The following is a 16,856-nucleotide window of genomic DNA, read 5'->3' on the forward strand; positions in this document are numbered from 1 at the left end:
GTCCCTGACAACATTCACTTGGTGGGAGTGAATGAATGGAAATCCATTTAGAGAAGTAAATTAAAATACCTTAAAAAATGTCTTTAATAATAGCGACAGAACTCAGCAGGACCAGAGAAGTGAGAGATACAAAAGACCTATTAAGTTATCCAGTCCATCTCCCTGCCAAGGCAGCAGTATTCCTTATTATGCAGTCACTGCTGCATCGTTCGGTGCAGATTTCAACGTCTCAAGTGCCGGGGGCTCTGATGGGAGGGTAATCTAGAGGCTGGAAGATCAGACTGTCACAAAACTCCCGTGTGCAGCCTCGTTTTTCCTTCTCTGCTTGTCTCCCGTGCCATGCACAGGTGCGCAATGGGACTAAATGGAAGAAAATCCATTTTGGAGCTTTAACTTCTGTCTTTCCTGCCCGTGACGGTGCTGAGCCAGCAGGATGCTCGCTGCTGGGGATGCCCGTGTGTCTGAGGACTATTGCAAGACGTCTCCTCAAGCAGATGCTCAGATCACTCAGATTTGTCACAGAGGTGTCACAGAGGCGGGGGGAGCTCGGTGGCTTCTGATGGAGCTGCTCCATCTTCAGTGCCATGCCACCCACCTCCTGGGCATTGGCTAAGAGCTGACGTGCCAAAACTTTCTGTTTCATGGGGAATTTGGGAGATTTTTAATAGGGGAGCTTGTTCATTCATAAGCGTACCTTGGGCATCTTTTCCTATGGGATTTATTTGAGCTCCGAATCGGAATAAATGCATCCGATTTCCAGCATAATCAGCCCTAGAAGCTCACCCCGTAATTTCTGCATCGAGTCCATAACTCCTCTTTGCAAGTAGCTTACCTTGTAGAAAAGCACCTGTGCTTGATTTAGAGCCTCACAGAGGTGGAGAATCCAGCAGAGGCAATCGCAAGCTGTTCGAGTGCTTAATTACCTGCGCTGTTAAAAAATGTGGAGCGCACTTCAGCTGCTATCTGCTGGATCTTGTTGCGGCTTTTTGTGCTGGTCTAAAAGACTTAAATAAAATAAATAAGGAGCTTGAAAAAAATCTCCTAATGTCGTAGGCATTTGGGAGGTGAAAAAAGGGGTTTTCTCCTCTTTTTGTGCACAGCGATAAAAAGCTTTTCCTAGGGAGTTACCTGCTCACATCTTTCTGTCTGGGTGGCAGCAAAATTGTTTTCTGGGGGGGAAAATGAGCTGTGGTCTCCTGTGTGAATGTCAGCGTGCAGCGGTCACTGAGGATTGGGAAGAGTTGAACTGCAGCCCAGATGGGAAGTCTTCGTCCTACAGGATGTGAAAAAGCAGGTGGTGGCTGATCCTGAGCTGAGTTGCTGTAAGAAGGGCCTTGCTTTAATCCAGAATTGGGGAAGTCTTACGAACACAGCTTCTCCTTGCTCCGAAGTGCGACCTGGAGCAGAAATCTGTCTCAAATTTGGACAAAGAGCAGTAGAAAAACTCTCATCCAGAAATTCCTACAGTCCAAGTGGCTCCTCCTCAGCTTTCTCCAGCTTTGGCCTCACGTACTACAGAAATGACACGTGCAAAAGAAAAGACTGGGGGCTTTTGTTCAAGTTACAGGATCTATGATTATCACGTACCCTTTTTTTTTAAATTGTTGCAGAGCATAGTTTGAAAATACTCCTGGCAAACTCCTCTTCTGGTGCTTTAAATAGCTGTGATTCATTGGGTATTTACCGGGCTTCAGCAGGGCTGGCTGCAGCTCGTGTTAACGTGGTGTAGAATAGGGACTCGTGTGTTTAAATCCCGTGCTCTGTGAAATCCTAAATAATGAATATAGCGGTTAGAGGAAGAAAACAATTCTTCTGCATGGGCAAAGGTAGCACAGTAATAAGCAGATTTTACGGTACGTGTTTTCTGTTTGTTTTTTTTTTTAAAAAAATGTATGTTTTGCTCTTCATCAATATTCTAGTTCACTGGAGCAAATGTTTTCTGCATCACACAGTTCCAGGTAAATAAGTGTCGTGGTTTAACCCGGCTGGCAGCTAAACACCACGCAGCCGTTCGCTCACCCTCCCCCCTCCCTCTCTGGGACGGGGGAGAGAAATGGAAAGTGAAGCTCGTGAGTTGAGATGAAGACAGTTTAATAAGACAGGAAAATAATAATAATAATAATAATAATAATAATACAATGATGATAATAGTACTACTACTAATAATATGTACAAACAAGTGATGCACAATGCAATTGCTCACCACCCGCTGACCGATGCCCAGCTTAACCCCGAGCAGTCCGGCCCCCTCCCCCCGGCTAGCCACCCCTATATATTGTTTAGCATGACGTCAGATGGTATGGAATACCCCTTTGGCTAGTTTGGGTCACCTGTCCTGGGTCTGTCCCCTCCCAGCTCTTACTGCACCCCCCCAGCCTGCCCGTTGGCAGGACAGAGCAAAGGCTGAGATGTCCTTGGCTTAGTATAAGCACTGCTCTGCAACAATTAAAGCATCGGGGTGTTATCAGCACTCTTCTCATTCTAAGCCAAAACACAGCATTCCACCAGCTACTAGGAAGAAAATTAATTCTGTGCTAACTGAAACCAGGACATCTATCCACCCCTTATTCCATACCATTTATGTCATGCTCAGGTTACACTCTTTTCCATACATTCTAATTAGTCACCTATAGTAATCATGGTAGTGATAACATACAGTATAATATACTATTTAACATGGTGCAATTCAGTTCATGGGCTATTCTCACCCAGTATTAAATCTCCTTGAGGTACACACCGGACCTCTCCGTTCTTTTGCATCACCCACCAAGTATATCCAGGTCCCTGAGCGAAAACAATTCCACGAATAGGTTTGCCTTTTCCTGAGGCAGGAGTAGCCCAGACTGTTTTACCCAGCATATTTTTTACATGCACTACAGGAACTTTATCCCCATCTACAGTACGTAACAGGTTTGATTGGGCAGGTCCAGCTCGGTTGGTAGATCCCCTAGTATTGACTAACCAGGTGGCCTTTGCCAAATGCGTATCCCAGTTTTTGAACGTCCCAGCGCCCATTGCTTTCAAGGTAGTCTTTAACAGGCCATTGTATCGTTCAACTTTCCCGGAGGCTGGTGCATGATAGGGGATGTGATACACCCATTCAATACCATGTTCTTTGGCCCAAGTGTCTATAAGGTTGTTTCGGAAGTGAGTCCCATTGTCTGATTCTATTCTTTCTGGGGTGCCATGTCGCCATAGGACTTGCTTTTCAAGGCCCAGGATGGTGTTCCGGGCGGTAGCATGAGGCACAGGATATGTTTCCAGCCATCCGGTGGTTGCTTCCACCATTGTAAGTACGTGGCGCTTGCCATTGCGAGTTTGAGGGAGTGTGATGTAATCAATCTGCCAGGCCTCTCCATATTTATATTTCAGCCATCGTCCTCCATACCAAAGAGGCTTTGACCGTTTGGCTTGCTTGATTGCAGCACATGTTTCACAGTCATGAATAACCTGTGCTATAGCGTCCATGGTCAAGTCCACCCCTCGATCACGAGCCCATCTGTATGTTGCATCTCTACCTTGATGGCCTGAGGTGTCATGGGCCCATCGGGCTATAAATAATTCACCTTTATGCTGCCAATCCAGGTCCACCTGAGCTACTTCAATCTTAGCAGCCTGATCCACCTGCTGGTTGTTTTGATGTTCTTCAGTAGCCCGATTCTTGGGCACATGAGCATCTACGTGACGTACTTTCACAGCCAGGTTCTCTACCCGAGCAGCAATATCTTGCCACAATGCAGCAGCCCAGATAGGTTTGCCCCTACGCTGCCAGTTGTTTTGCTTCCATTGCTGTAACCATCCCCACAGGGCATTTGCTACCATCCATGAATCGGTGTAGAGATAGAGAACTGGCCATTTTTCTCGTTCAGCAATGTCTAAAGCCAGCTGAATGGCTTTCACTTCTGCAAACTGACTCGATTCACCTTCTCCCTCAGCAGCTTCTGCAACTCGTCGCGTAGGACTCCATACAGCAGCCTTCCATCTCCGATGCTTCCCCACAATACGACAGGACCCATCAGTGAACAGGGCATATTTCTTTTCATTCTCTGGCAACTGGTTGTACAGTGGGGCTTCTTCAGCACGACCCACCTCCTCCTCTGATGATATCCCAAAGTATTTGCCTTCTGGCCAGTCCATGATCACTTCCAATATTCCTGGGCGACTGGGGTTTCCTATTCGAGCCCGCTGAGTAATCAGTGCAACCCACTTGCTCCATGTAGCATCAGTTGCATGATGCGTAGAGGGGACCCTTCCCTTGAACATCCAGCCTAGTACCGGTAATCGGGGTGCTAGGAGGAGCTGCGCTTCAGTACCGACCACCTCCGAAGCAGATCGAACTCCTTCATATGCTGCCAATATCTCCTTTTCAGTTGGAGTATAGCGGGCCTCAGATCCTCTGTATCCCCGACTCCAAAACCCCAGAGGCCGACCTCGAGTTTCCCCAGGTTCTTTCTGCCAGAGGCTCCAGGTGGGGCCGTTCTCCCCGGCTGCAGTGTAGAGCACATTCTTTACATCTGGTCCTGTTCGAACTGGCCCAAGGGCTACTGCATGGACTATTTCCTGCTTGATTTGTTCAAAGGCTTGTCGTTGTTCAGGGCCCCATTCAAACTCATTCTTCTTACGAGTTACTTGGTAGAGTGGGTTTACAATCAGACTGTAATTTGGGATGTGCATTCTCCAAAACCCCACAACACCTAGGAAAGTCTGTGTTTCTTTTTTGTTAGTTGGTGGAGACATAGCTGTTATTTTGTTGATCACATCCATTGGGATTTGACGACGTCCATCTTGCCATTTTATTCCTAAAAACTGGATGTCCCGTGCAGGTCCTTTGACTTTATTTTGTTTTATGGCAAAACCGGCTTTCAGAAGGATTTGGACTATTTTCTTCCCTTTCTCGAAAACTTCCTCTGCTGTGTCACCCCACACAATAATGTCATCGATGTACTGCAGGTGTTCAGGAGCTTCCCCCTGCTCTAGTGCAGACTGGATCAGCCCATGGCAAATGGTAGGGCTGTGTTTCCACCCCTGGGGCAGCCTATTCCAAGTATATTGGACTCCCCTCCAAGTGAAGGCAAATTGTGGCCTGCACTCTGCTGCTAGAGGGATGGAGAAAAATGCATTAGCGATATCAATTGTGGCGTACCACTTGGCTGCCTTCGATTCAAGTTCATACTGAAGTTCCAGCATGTCCGGCACTGCAGCACTCAGTGGTGGCGTGACTTCGTTCAGGCCGCGATAGTCCACTGTTAGTCTCCACTCGCCATTAGACTTTCGCACTGGCCATATGGGACTATTGAAAGGTGAATGAGTCTTGCTGATCACTCCTTGGCTCTCCAATTGACGAATTAGCTTATGGATGGGAATCAGGGAGTCTCGGTTGGTGCGATATTGCCGCCGGTGCACAGTTGTGGTAGCAATTGGCACTTGCTGTTCTTCGACCCTCAGCAACCCCACAACAGAGGGGTCCTCTGAGAGACCAGGCAAGGTAGATAATTGTTTAATGCCCTCTGTCTCTAAGGCAGCAATACCAAAAGCCCACCGGAACCCTTTTGGGTCCTTGCAGTATCCTCTTCTAAGATAGTCTATGCCAAGGATACATGGAGCATCCGGACCAGTCACAATGCGGTGCTTTTCCCACTCATTCCCAGTCAGACTCACTTCAGCCTCCAATACAGTCAACTGCTGAGATCCCCCTGTCACTCCACAAATATAGATGGGCTCTGGTCCTTTATAGCTCGATGGCATTATAGTACATTGTGCACCGGTGTCTACTAAAGCCTTATACTTCTGTGCGCGTGATGTGCCAGGCCATCGAATCCACACAGTCCAATAAACTCGATTGTCCCTTTCCTCCCCCTGGCTGGAGGCAGGGCCCCCCTAATCCTGGTCAGAATCTTCCTCGTTTCTGTGTTTGAAGGACTGTCTGCTGGAAGTTGGAGCAGCAAACTTTTCGGAGAATCCCTTTTTCCTGATTGTTTTCTTTTGCAACTCACGTACCCGTGCCTCTAGGGTCGCGGTAGATTTTCCATCCCACTTTCTCATGTCCTCTCCATGGTCTCGTAAGTAAAACCACAGGGTGGCACGGGGTGAGTACCCACCATATCGTCTTCCTTGTGTGGGTGAACGCCTACCCCTGACAGCTGAGACACTGCTTTGTACAGGTGCGAAGGAGAATAATCTCTCTTCAAGTTGGTGAACCTTTTCAGAAAGTTTCTCCCAAGTGTTCTCCTTTGGTCGGTGGGCACTGGTTGGTTCAGGTGGGGAGGACAATAGATTCTCTTCAAGTTGGTGAACCTTTTCAGAAAGTTTCTCCACAGCTGAGACGCAGGCCTGTAAGGAAGAGGAGAGACTTTCTTCGTACTGCCGGAGTTGTTTAGCCGCTTCACCCACTGTGGGTTCCTCATCCTCTTTCCAGGCCATTATTGCCAATGAGCTGGCATATGATGATGGTGCACTCCGTACAAACTTCCGCCACATGGGTCGTGTACACTTGACTTCATCTGGATCTGTGGATGTTTGTTTGAGGTCTGGATCCTCATAAATCACTTCCCGTACGGCTAATTCCCTCAGGTACTGGATTCCCTTCTCCATAGTGGTCCACTTGCCTGGTAGACATAAAATATCTTCCTTGAAGGGATACCTTTCCCTCACAGCTGAGAGGAGACGCCTCCAGAGGCTGGTGGGTCGTGCTCCATCTGCAATTGCTTTGTCAATGCCGGCGTCTCGAGCAAGGGATCCCAGCCGCTTGGCTTCCCTGCCGTCTAATTCCACACAATTGGCTCCAGAGTCCCAGCACCGGAGCAGCCAGGTGACAAGCTGCTCACCTATACAGCGACCAAAATCTTTTCGCACATCTCGTAGCTCGCGCTCGTTTAGGCTTCGGGTAGTTACTGTTGCTCTTTCGGCATCCTCATCTTCCTCCTCCTGAATCCTTGACGGCCCAGCGTCGTCATCATCTTCGTCATCTCTATACTTAGTTTTGGCAGAAGCCTTACCTGGATTGGCAGAAGACTCTCTGCGTTCTAAACGACTTGAATTTCTATACCATATTTTCACCTTCTCTACAGGGGCAGCTTGCACTGCTACTGCTCGTTTCTCTGACTTTGTTACAGGGTCTGCCACAGGGGTTGGAATGCCCTCTGCAGGGTCAACTTGCACTGCTACAGCTCGTTTCTCTGACACGGCCACAGGAGCTGGAGCGGCTACAGGAGCTGGAGTTGGAGCTGGAGCAGTTGCAGGAGCTGGGACTGGAGCAGCAGTAGGAGCTGGAGCTGGAGCGGCTTCAGGAGCTGGAGCTGGAGCGGCTTCAGGAGCTGGGACTGGAGCAGTTGCAGGAACTGGGACTGGAGTAGCGGCCGGAGCTGGAACTGGAGCGACTGCAGGAACTGGGACTGGAGCAGCTGCAGGAGCTGGAGCTGGAGCAGCTTCAGGAGCTGGGACTGGAGCAGTTGCAGGAGCTGGAGCTGGAGCGGCTGCAGGAGCTGGGACTGGAGCGGCTGCAGGAGCTGGGACTGGAGCGGCTGCAGGAGCTGGGACTGGAGCGGCTGCAGGAGCTGGGACTGGAGCGGCTGCAGGAGCTGGGACTGGAGCGGCTGCAGGAGCTGGGACTGGAGCGGCTGCAGGAGCTGGGACTGGAGCGGCTGCAGGAGCTGGGACTGGAGCGGCTGCAGGAGCTGGGACTGGAGCGGCTGCAGGAGCTGGGACTGGAGCGGCTGCAGAATCCACCGTAGGGGTCACAGTGGCCGTTGGATCTGTCACAGGGTTTGGAGTGGCCGCAGGGTCTGTCACTAAGTTGACAGCAGTATCAATGGCAGCTCGATAGGCATGAGCCAGGCCCCAGCACGTTACAATGATTTGTGTTACTTTGGAACTGCCAGAATCATTACACCTTTTTTTCAAGCATTCTGCCAGTTTTTGAGGATTTTGCCATTGTTCAGGGGTGAATTTCCAACACACTGGGGGTGCCAACTGCTCTAGATGCCTGCCCATATCCACCCATACTCCCTGCCACCCACAACTATACTGCCTCCGGGCAGATCTCCGGATGAGCTTCATAAGTAGTTGTTTAACTTTAAGCAGAACCTGAAGTGCATTCAGGAGGCAGAACAACAGGACTATGCTGGTCTGAGTATCCCAAGGATATTCAATATCTTGGAGAGCTATTGTAATAAACTCGGAGGATAAGAGGGTGGTGAAGGAGGAAGGGAGAGTGATCAAGGAGGGTACAGGGGTGGTGAAGGAGAAAGGGAGAGTGATCAAGTAAGAAAAATTATCTTCCCCTTTCCCCTCCACAGATTGACTCCCTAATGAAAAAAGGCAACAGATACAATTGCTAATAGTTTCCAAAATACAGTTTCCAAAGTATAGAATCGAAGATGTTACTGAGTACAAATACCAGGTTAGAGTCATGGCCAGATATTTCATCATCTCATAAGCCACTGATACAACACACAGTACCATAACGGTCTGAAACCAGGGCCCGGAGAGGATAAACAACATGACAGAGAGCACATACGGAAAATAACGTGCTATAATACTCAATTTGGAAAACAGGCGCAGCACAGTTGAGATTAAAGCAATCAGCATTATGACAAGTGACTATTAAGCAGGTCTAATACTTATACCAATTTTAGTTTAACACACTCTGGTCAGATCTGCCGTTATCTCAACCTTTCGAGCCCCACGTTGGGCGCCAAAAAGACTGTCGTGGTTTAACCCGGCTGGCAGCTAAACACCACGCAGCCGTTCGCTCACCCTCCCCCCTCCCTCTCTGGGACGGGGGAGAGAAATGGAAAGTGAAGCTCGTGAGTTGAGATGAAGACAGTTTAATAAGACAGGAAAATAATAATAATAATAATAATAATAATAATACAATGATGATAATAGTACTACTACTAATAATATGTACAAACAAGTGATGCACAATGCAATTGCTCACCACCCGCTGACCGATGCCCAGCTTAACCCCGAGCAGTCCGGCCCCCTCCCCCCGGCTAGCCACCCCTATATATTGTTTAGCATGACGTCAGATGGTATGGAATACCCCTTTGGCTAGTTTGGGTCACCTGTCCTGGGTCTGTCCCCTCCCAGCTCTTACTGCACCCCCCCAGCCTGCCCGTTGGCAGGACAGAGCAAAGGCTGAGATGTCCTTGGCTTAGTATAAGCACTGCTCTGCAACAATTAAAGCATCGGGGTGTTATCAGCACTCTTCTCATTCTAAGCCAAAACACAGCATTCCACCAGCTACTAGGAAGAAAATTAATTCTGTGCTAACTGAAACCAGGACAATAAGAGATACCCAAGACCTTGTTGGTGCACTCACGTGGCTGCTGCTGCACCACTTTTCATGCTAAGAGGGAAACACGGAGTATTATGGGCTCCTGTTAGCATCTGTGCTACGGAGGCACTCAGGACTTCTCCGAATAAAGCCCGTAAAATGAAAAATATCACCTGCAGAGAAACAGGCAGAGATGTAGTTTAAAAAAAAAAAATATCTCCCTCCGAGTTAGGAGCATTTGGGAAGCAAAGTTGCAGAAGGATGTGGTATAACCATAGTAACGGGCAGGATTCTGCAGAACTGATACTGGAATAATGAATTTTGCTGAAAAAAAATAAAATAAAAATGCTGGATGAGAAAAGCAGGCTATCAGATTTGGAGACCGTAAAAAGAGTTTTGCATTTAAACATGTATTTGAATTGATACATACTAAAAACCCCAGCCCTTTGTAAACCCGGCGTGTACCGCAGCAGAAAACAAATTGCAAAGCCCCCTTATCACTCAGTGTGAAATAACCACTAATCAGTAAAATGGGCAATTTAGACTATCATCTTCCCTCTTTTAGCTAAAAAAAAAAATAAAAATAGGTTGGTTCAGGGTTTGGTGTTGCTTTTTTTTTCCTGTTTTAGTGAGAGTAGCTCCATGGATGTAGGGGTGCAGGTTGGTGCCACGCAGCGGGGGCAGAGCTGGGGCAGTTTCCTCGGCCAGATTGTCCCAGATTTCCAAATAACCGAGACAATTTCCAGGTTCTCTCAGGTATTTTTCAGACATCAGGTAGGTTTAAGCAGGCGTCTTACGGCAGTACTCAGGGCAAACTGGGTCCCCAGCTCCTGCGTTTCATTTTACAATGATTTCCATCTCCAAGTCTGCCCCACCGACACGTAGCATCCCCAGTCGTGGTCGTTGGCCTTGTGGGATATCTGTTAAACTGCCAGAATTTGGGCAAAGGGAATGAATCCATTTTATCTCCATCTCCCATCGCCGTTCAGAGTGCTGGCAGCACTTGATATTTCCCAGCTCCCGAGAGCCCCTCCAGGTATTTCTGCATCTCGCCCAGTTCCTGGGGCTCTCCCCCTTCCCAGTCCACACCAGTACAGCGAAGCCCCTGCTGGAGGGGTCACCACAGAGCTCCCTTTCACCCGCCCGCAGGGTGACAAAGCGTTATTAATTGACAACAGAGGAACCAAATTGCATCTGGCAGCCTGACGCTGCCAAGCATCACGGGTCACAGCCCGCGGGAGGCGGCCTCGCAGGTGGGGGGCACGGCACAATAAGATCAAAATAAATAATATGAAATAAAATAATACGGAATAAAATAATATGAAATAAAATAAAATAATAAAATGAACTTAAAATAAAATAAAATAAAATAAAATAAAATAAAATAAAATAAAATAAAATAAAATAAAATAAAATAAAATAATGATGCTAATAGATGTCATAAAATTAAGCCTAGATCCTAGACCCTGGGTTTCAGGTATTTGGGGAACTGTGCATCTTGATGCAGAATCCTGTATACCAAGCCAAAATGTAAGAGCCCATCGAGCTTAGCTCTCTCTCCACAACCCCCGTTATGTGCTGGAGACACTTTATTGCACCTGATGGCATTATGCTGGTGTGATACTGGGCCTCCCAGTATAAAAGAGACAGGGATGTACTGGAAGGAGCCCCATTCTGGCCTGGCAGCAGATCAGATGCAGCTGCTGAGCAGAAAGTCAGTGGAAGAAATCAAGAAATCCCAGGTGGGACTGGTGAGAGCTCTTGGCCTGAGCCTGCCCTGCTGCCAGTGCTTGCCTTGGGAAACGAGGAAGAGTGAAGTTATGAGAAAAGAAGCTGAAATACGCCCTTGCTGGATGCTGTTTCTTCATGGCCTCGGTTAAAGAGGGGGAATTTCCCTGCGTGTGGCTTCTTCTGGCACACACCACGCAGTGGTGATGGCACCGAGGCTCCTGAGCTGGGGCAAACAAGCAGCCAAACGCCCACAGGTCCAACAAAAAAGCAACGCCAGCCTTCCAGCAGGAGAGGAAACACCCCAGGGTGTCTCCTTCTCACCCCAAGGAGACCTCAATCCCAAGCACCCCGCTTTGGAGTGCAGCCCCCACCTCCTGGGGCCATAGGAAGAACCGGAGCCTCCGTGACCCTCCTGGCTGATTGCACAGCATACGTGACAGGTGAGGTTGCTTCGAGAAGAACAGATCCGTATGGAGGATGTTTTCATGCTGGGACAAGCATAGGTTTCCTCCCCCGACGTGTAGATTTCTATATTTGCAGCTCTTCCCCGAGGAATAGTGCCCCCAGCGTGGGTCATTGGAGCCCCCTGCTGAGCACATCTCAGTACCAGCAAAGGATGAATAATGTTTTGGAAAAACGAACTGAATGATTTTGGGGGCAGCTGAGAAGCTGTGATTTTTAAAAAAGGCAAGAAAATATACAAATAAACGTCACGTGTCAAGGCATCAGTGTGAGATTTAGCCACCAGTATGTTTTGGAAGGCGTCCCAAACCCAGAGCTGGGGTCAGCGCTGAGGTTGAAGAGGTTTGCAAAGCTTTTGTCTCTCCTGTTCTGCCTTTAATTACAGCTGTGCTCCGTATAGCACTTCTTAAATTGTGGGGTGTCAGCTATATTCCAGCCTAAAAATTAGATGAGGCTCTATTTATTTTTTCCTTCCAGGCAGCCACATCCTGCACTCATCTGGTGCCTTCCTCTGCCAAGACATCTCAAGGAGATTTAAGTGATGGGCAATAATATACTCATCACCAACAACCTTTACAGTGCCAAGGTCTCTTCCTCCATCTGCTGCATTTTCAAGAGCCCATCACATGCTGAAGACGTCCCTGCCCAGGGAGATTCCCATCTTCACCTTTCATCCCCCAAGAAGTTGAAGAGTTTGCAAGTGAACGTGCAAGCGAGAATCTGCAATTTCTGCAGAAAAAAAATACTCGGGTTGAAGATTGTTCCTGTAATCGAGCGCTCATTGCCAAAAAGTCAGAGAAAACAAAATGATAGGTTGAAAATTTAATTTTTGTGTAGGCTTGGCCTGTTGCTTTGAACTTTTTCTGCGTCTTGGGGACTCGCTAATCCCTGTTCTGTTGTGCCGTGCGCCTCTGCAGCTGCCACAGGGACCCTTGGAGACCCCAGCTGCGTCGTGCCATCAGGTGCCCTCTTTCTGTAGAGAAATTTGGTCATTTTTAAAACATAGGTGGGGTTGCACAAGTTATAAAGGTGAGGGAGAGTTTCAGCAGTGAGGAAACAGGGCTTGGGGAATGAAGCAAATTTGATTTTCAAGAGAAGGGGGCTGTGAAAAGGAAATCCCACGACCTGTTGTTGTTTGTTTTTTTTCCTGTATTTTTTTCTGCCCCATCTGTCAAACGCAGGGATAATACCTCTGGGGCTGCTTATTCTTCTCCATCATTTGAGGCTGGGGAAAGCAGTACGGTCAGAGCGTAAATTATACGTGCCCTGGAGCTCCCTTGCGTTATCTGAGGCTTTGGCACAACTGAGAGTAAGGGCTGTATCAAGGAGCAGTGATAAATGTTTGCAAAATACATTAAAGATAAAACCCACGGTGTTAATAACGACCGGTGCTATGCTGTTTTATCATATTACATTGACAGTAGCTAATGGACAGGAGGTCGTCGGAAGGAATTTCTCTTTATTTTTAGTAGCTGTAAGAAGACCCCTTTGAAACCTTCACCCCGATGTGCTGGAGGAGTAATGAATCACAGCCTCGGCATGATGTTAGGATTCAGCACCACGCCGTGTTTTCAGGTGCGAGGCGATGAATATTGTTCGGCGGACGCGTTGCCTTGTTAGTGTGGGTTTTTTTGAAAGGGTTCATTGAAGTGTCTTGCCATAAAATTATGCTTTGATCATATCCATTTGCCGTTAATGAATCCAGATGGGTTAGCGGCAACTGGATTGTAACTCTCTGATAATACACGCGCTGCCTTTCATTTCCTCGCGCAGACTTTTAGAAGATCCTGCGCCGGCCCAGCTAACGAGTCCAGCTGTATTAACATGGCCTAATGCATCCTAATACACAGCATCCCCAGGGACACATGCAGATGTGTCAGGATTGCTTTGGAAAAGGTTAAAATGTTAGAGAAAAAATAGCCTATATGTATCTAGTACAGCCTTCTTTCATATGGTAATTGTCCTTTTTTTTTTTTTTTTAAGACATGCAAGTAGCTTAGTATTCTCATTAAATCAAAAGACCTTCTTCTAAAATCAAGATATTGACAGGAGCTTAGCTCTGATTTTAATGTTGTTGTAGAGAGGAGAAAGTAAGTGGGAGAAGCTCTGTGGAAACCAGCAGTAGCCTCCCTTTTAACGTATGGTCTTTGGGTTTTTAAGTTGTTTTCTCGCATATTGAGTTATGAAATGAAATAGAAATGGGGCAGGTTGAGAGCAGCTTTGATTCCTCTTCATGTGGTTGCGTGTCCCAGGCATGAAGTTCACTGCGATGGGAGGACACGAGGAAGGATGGATCCTTCCCCTAATAGAGAGCAGGTAATGGCACGGGTCTCCGAAAAGCCCACCCGTCTCTCACCAGTAAAATACCAGTGGAAAACAAAATGATTATCCACACAAAGAGGCAAATCGTTGCTTTTGGTTTCCAGGTTGCTACACAAGTTACGAACTTTGGGGTTTTCTTCTTCCCTGTGCAATTTCCCTACGTAACTGCCCCACTGTAAAGGGTCAAGATCAGCCCCAGAAGGAGACGGTTGGATTTGGACCGACAAGGCAAATTCTTTATTTCCCACGTGTGCAGTCAGAGATTTCTTGTGACTTTTGTAAGCAGGTCAGAGAGCCACCTTGTCCTCTGCTGAGAGACAAACGTGGCCGTGGGAGCACATTTAAAGCTATTTTGGTGCAAAGTGAGTTCCTTTTACAGAACCCCCTTGCACTGAAGGCGTAATTATGCCCTAGTGGATCCGATTGATCTAATTTCCCCAAATTAACACGTAATTTTCTCACCTCACTTCCCAACCCAACCTACATGGTTTAGGGTTTCCTCTCAACGGAAAGGAGCCGGATCAATGTCTCATTTTAGTGAGATTTGGGTGAAGTCTTAAAAGGCTTCTCTTACCCTCGCTGGGGTCAGCTCAGTGTCCCAGCACGCTGGTGGCCAACCAGTGGGGGTGGAGGCACCTCTGGGTCCATCTGCCCTGTGGATCTCCCTTCAAGTATTTATGGACATCGATAACACCCCCCAGAACCTCCTCTTCTCCAGCTCCCTCAGCCCTTCCTCATGGCAGAGGTGCTCCAGGCCCTTCAGCATCTTAGTGGGCTCTTTCTAGTACGCCCAGGTCTCTCTTGGACTGGGTTCTTGTCCAGTTCATTTGCTCGTGATGACCCCAGGTTGCAAATCGTTTAGGGTTGGTTGGCCTGACCCATGGGCACCAAGTCCAGGGTGGGATTGAATTTGTTTTAAAGCACAGCTAATCATAGTAACAGGAGAAGCAGCATAGACACAAACGTCTGAGAGGTGGCTGTGCCAAAATACATTTTTGCTTGGACAAAACAATCCCGAAGTGTTGCTAGTTGTGATATGAAAGGTCAATGGTTTGCTTAGGAGCAAGTTAATGCAATATGAGGGTGACCGAAGAGGAGTTCCCTCCTCCAAGTGCAGTGGAGAGCCAAGGACGTCTCAGGCACGGCACGGTTGGTGACTAAGCCTTCATTTAACCCCCCCCCCCGCTGCCCTCATGCTAAGGAATAATCCGTGCTCTGACTGAGGATGAGGTCTGCAGATGGTTTTTTTTTTTTTTACCAAATCAAGGCCAGGTAGCAGAGCAGAATCAATTCCTGTCACTCACGGGGAACTCTGGAGGAGCAGGATTATGGAGCAGGGCGATGCTGCCGCGCTTTAATCTGGAAATCAATACAGAGAAGGAAGTTGGGCTTGTGGGGATATTGCAGAGACTGTGATTTCGGTTTTGATGAGATTTTGCTCTGCAAACAACTGAGTCACTAACTCCTCTTCACAGCCTGATTAATACAGAGAAAAAGCTAAAATCAGCCTTGATGCAGCTCTCTGGAAGTCCCTGGAGTACTCCCGGTATAGCTGGAGTCCAGAGTTTCTCAAATGAAGCACGGCTCCCAGATGCTTCAGTCTCCTTCTTTGCCTTTGTGCGTAGCTCAGGAGCAGCCCTCCGTTCTGCTGAGCCTGATATTAATACAATAGGTGTCATTCTGGGACTTTGATAACCTTCCTTCTCGGTTGTTTAGAGAAATAAAATCAAATACAGCAGGCAGGTCACCTCGGGGTGCCTCAGAAATCCCCAAATTCATACAGGGTGCTGTAAATCTGGGATGCTATCAGATGCACAGTACCTCCTTCTTCTGCGGTCTGTCAAAAGTGCCTCAACCATAGGCTAGGGAGCAGCATTTTCGGTTTGCAGCTTTGCCCTGTTGTTCCCGTGATCGTAATAACACCGCTTGTCATAACAAAAGGATGCCAAGGTGCTACTTAACCCTCAGCCTCAGCAGCAAGCTTGTCCCCAGCACGTACAGTTCGTGCAAATGTGAGCCGTGGGTGTAATCCCCTGGTTGTTAGGATGGTCTGCGATCTGGGAGTCCAGAATTACTGGTCAGGCTGAAAGGCTCAATGTTGGAAAGCCCAAGCAGAGCCCAGCGAAGCTGCAGGTACCTGATTCCTCTAAAAATCACGTCTGAACTTTGAGGCTTCACCTGGTGAACAAAAGACCCAGAGAACTGCACCGGTCCTGAGCCACTGGCTCAAAAAGCCAATCTCTCCCAGACCTGATATTCAAAGCCCTAAGCCATCCCTCTCCCTTGGTTTCTGCTTTTTCGTCTTCCGTTCTGCTTTCCATCACTTGGTGACACGGGCTGTTCCAGCATCTGCTCGGCGTCAGGGAGAATCAGCTGTACGGTTGCATCTGTGACACTAATTAGCACAACACGAGGCAGCTGAAATTAAGATATCCGTTTAACCTCTATTCACGCTCGTGCTTGCCTTTCTCTTCCAGAGCACGGTGATCGTGGAGAAGACTGTCCAAGACCTGATGAACCTGATGCATGACCTGAGCGCCTATTCGGATCAGTTCCTCAACATGGTGTGCGTGAAGCTCCAGGAGTACAAGGACACCTGCACCCTCGCCTACAGGTATGGGCAGGATTGGAGGTACTGCCCTCGTGCTTTTGTTGCTTGACATGAGTACAAAGGATCTACTTCTGGAAATATCTCTGCTGGGACACTCAGAAATAGGTTTTTATAGATGGAGGGAAAATCTGAAATCGTGATCGTTGCCGTAGGAAGAATCTTGGTTTCCCGGGGACTTTTGGCACACCACGCTGTGGTTTAGGCTTTTTAAACGTGGATGAGAGTGGAAGAGTGCTTAGAAACCACACGGTTTTTCTCTTCATCGGGTAAAAGGTGGCCTCAGGTTGGAGATGGAGTATAAGGCATTATATTTGACTTAACCACTTGTATATATCTACTGCTTGCTTGTAAAGCAAGTCAGGTCCTTCCATTTCGTCAATTCCATTCTTTGCTCCCGGGAAATTCACAATTATATTTTAATTAATTATATCAATATTGTGGTATTCAGATCTC

The 16,856-nt window shown here is 47.8% G+C and overlaps 1 protein-coding gene across 2 annotated transcripts in view; it reads left to right on the forward strand.

The window, feature by feature from the left end:
* EXOC4 (exocyst complex component 4) overlaps positions 1 to 16,856 on the forward strand; it is a 375,336-nt gene that overhangs the window by 293,201 nt on the left and 65,279 nt on the right. For both annotated transcript variants that reach the window (XM_084525713.1, XM_084525714.1), the window contains exon 12: positions 16,270 to 16,406. In XM_084525713.1, coding sequence (XP_084381839.1) covers positions 16,270 to 16,406 — 137 coding nt within the window. The remainder of the gene's footprint in view (positions 1 to 16,269; positions 16,407 to 16,856) is intronic.

Source organism: Aythya ferina (assembly GCF_964211825.1).
Source record: "Aythya ferina genome assembly, chromosome: 1".
In the NCBI taxonomy this organism is placed as follows: domain Eukaryota; kingdom Metazoa; phylum Chordata; class Aves; order Anseriformes; family Anatidae; genus Aythya; species Aythya ferina.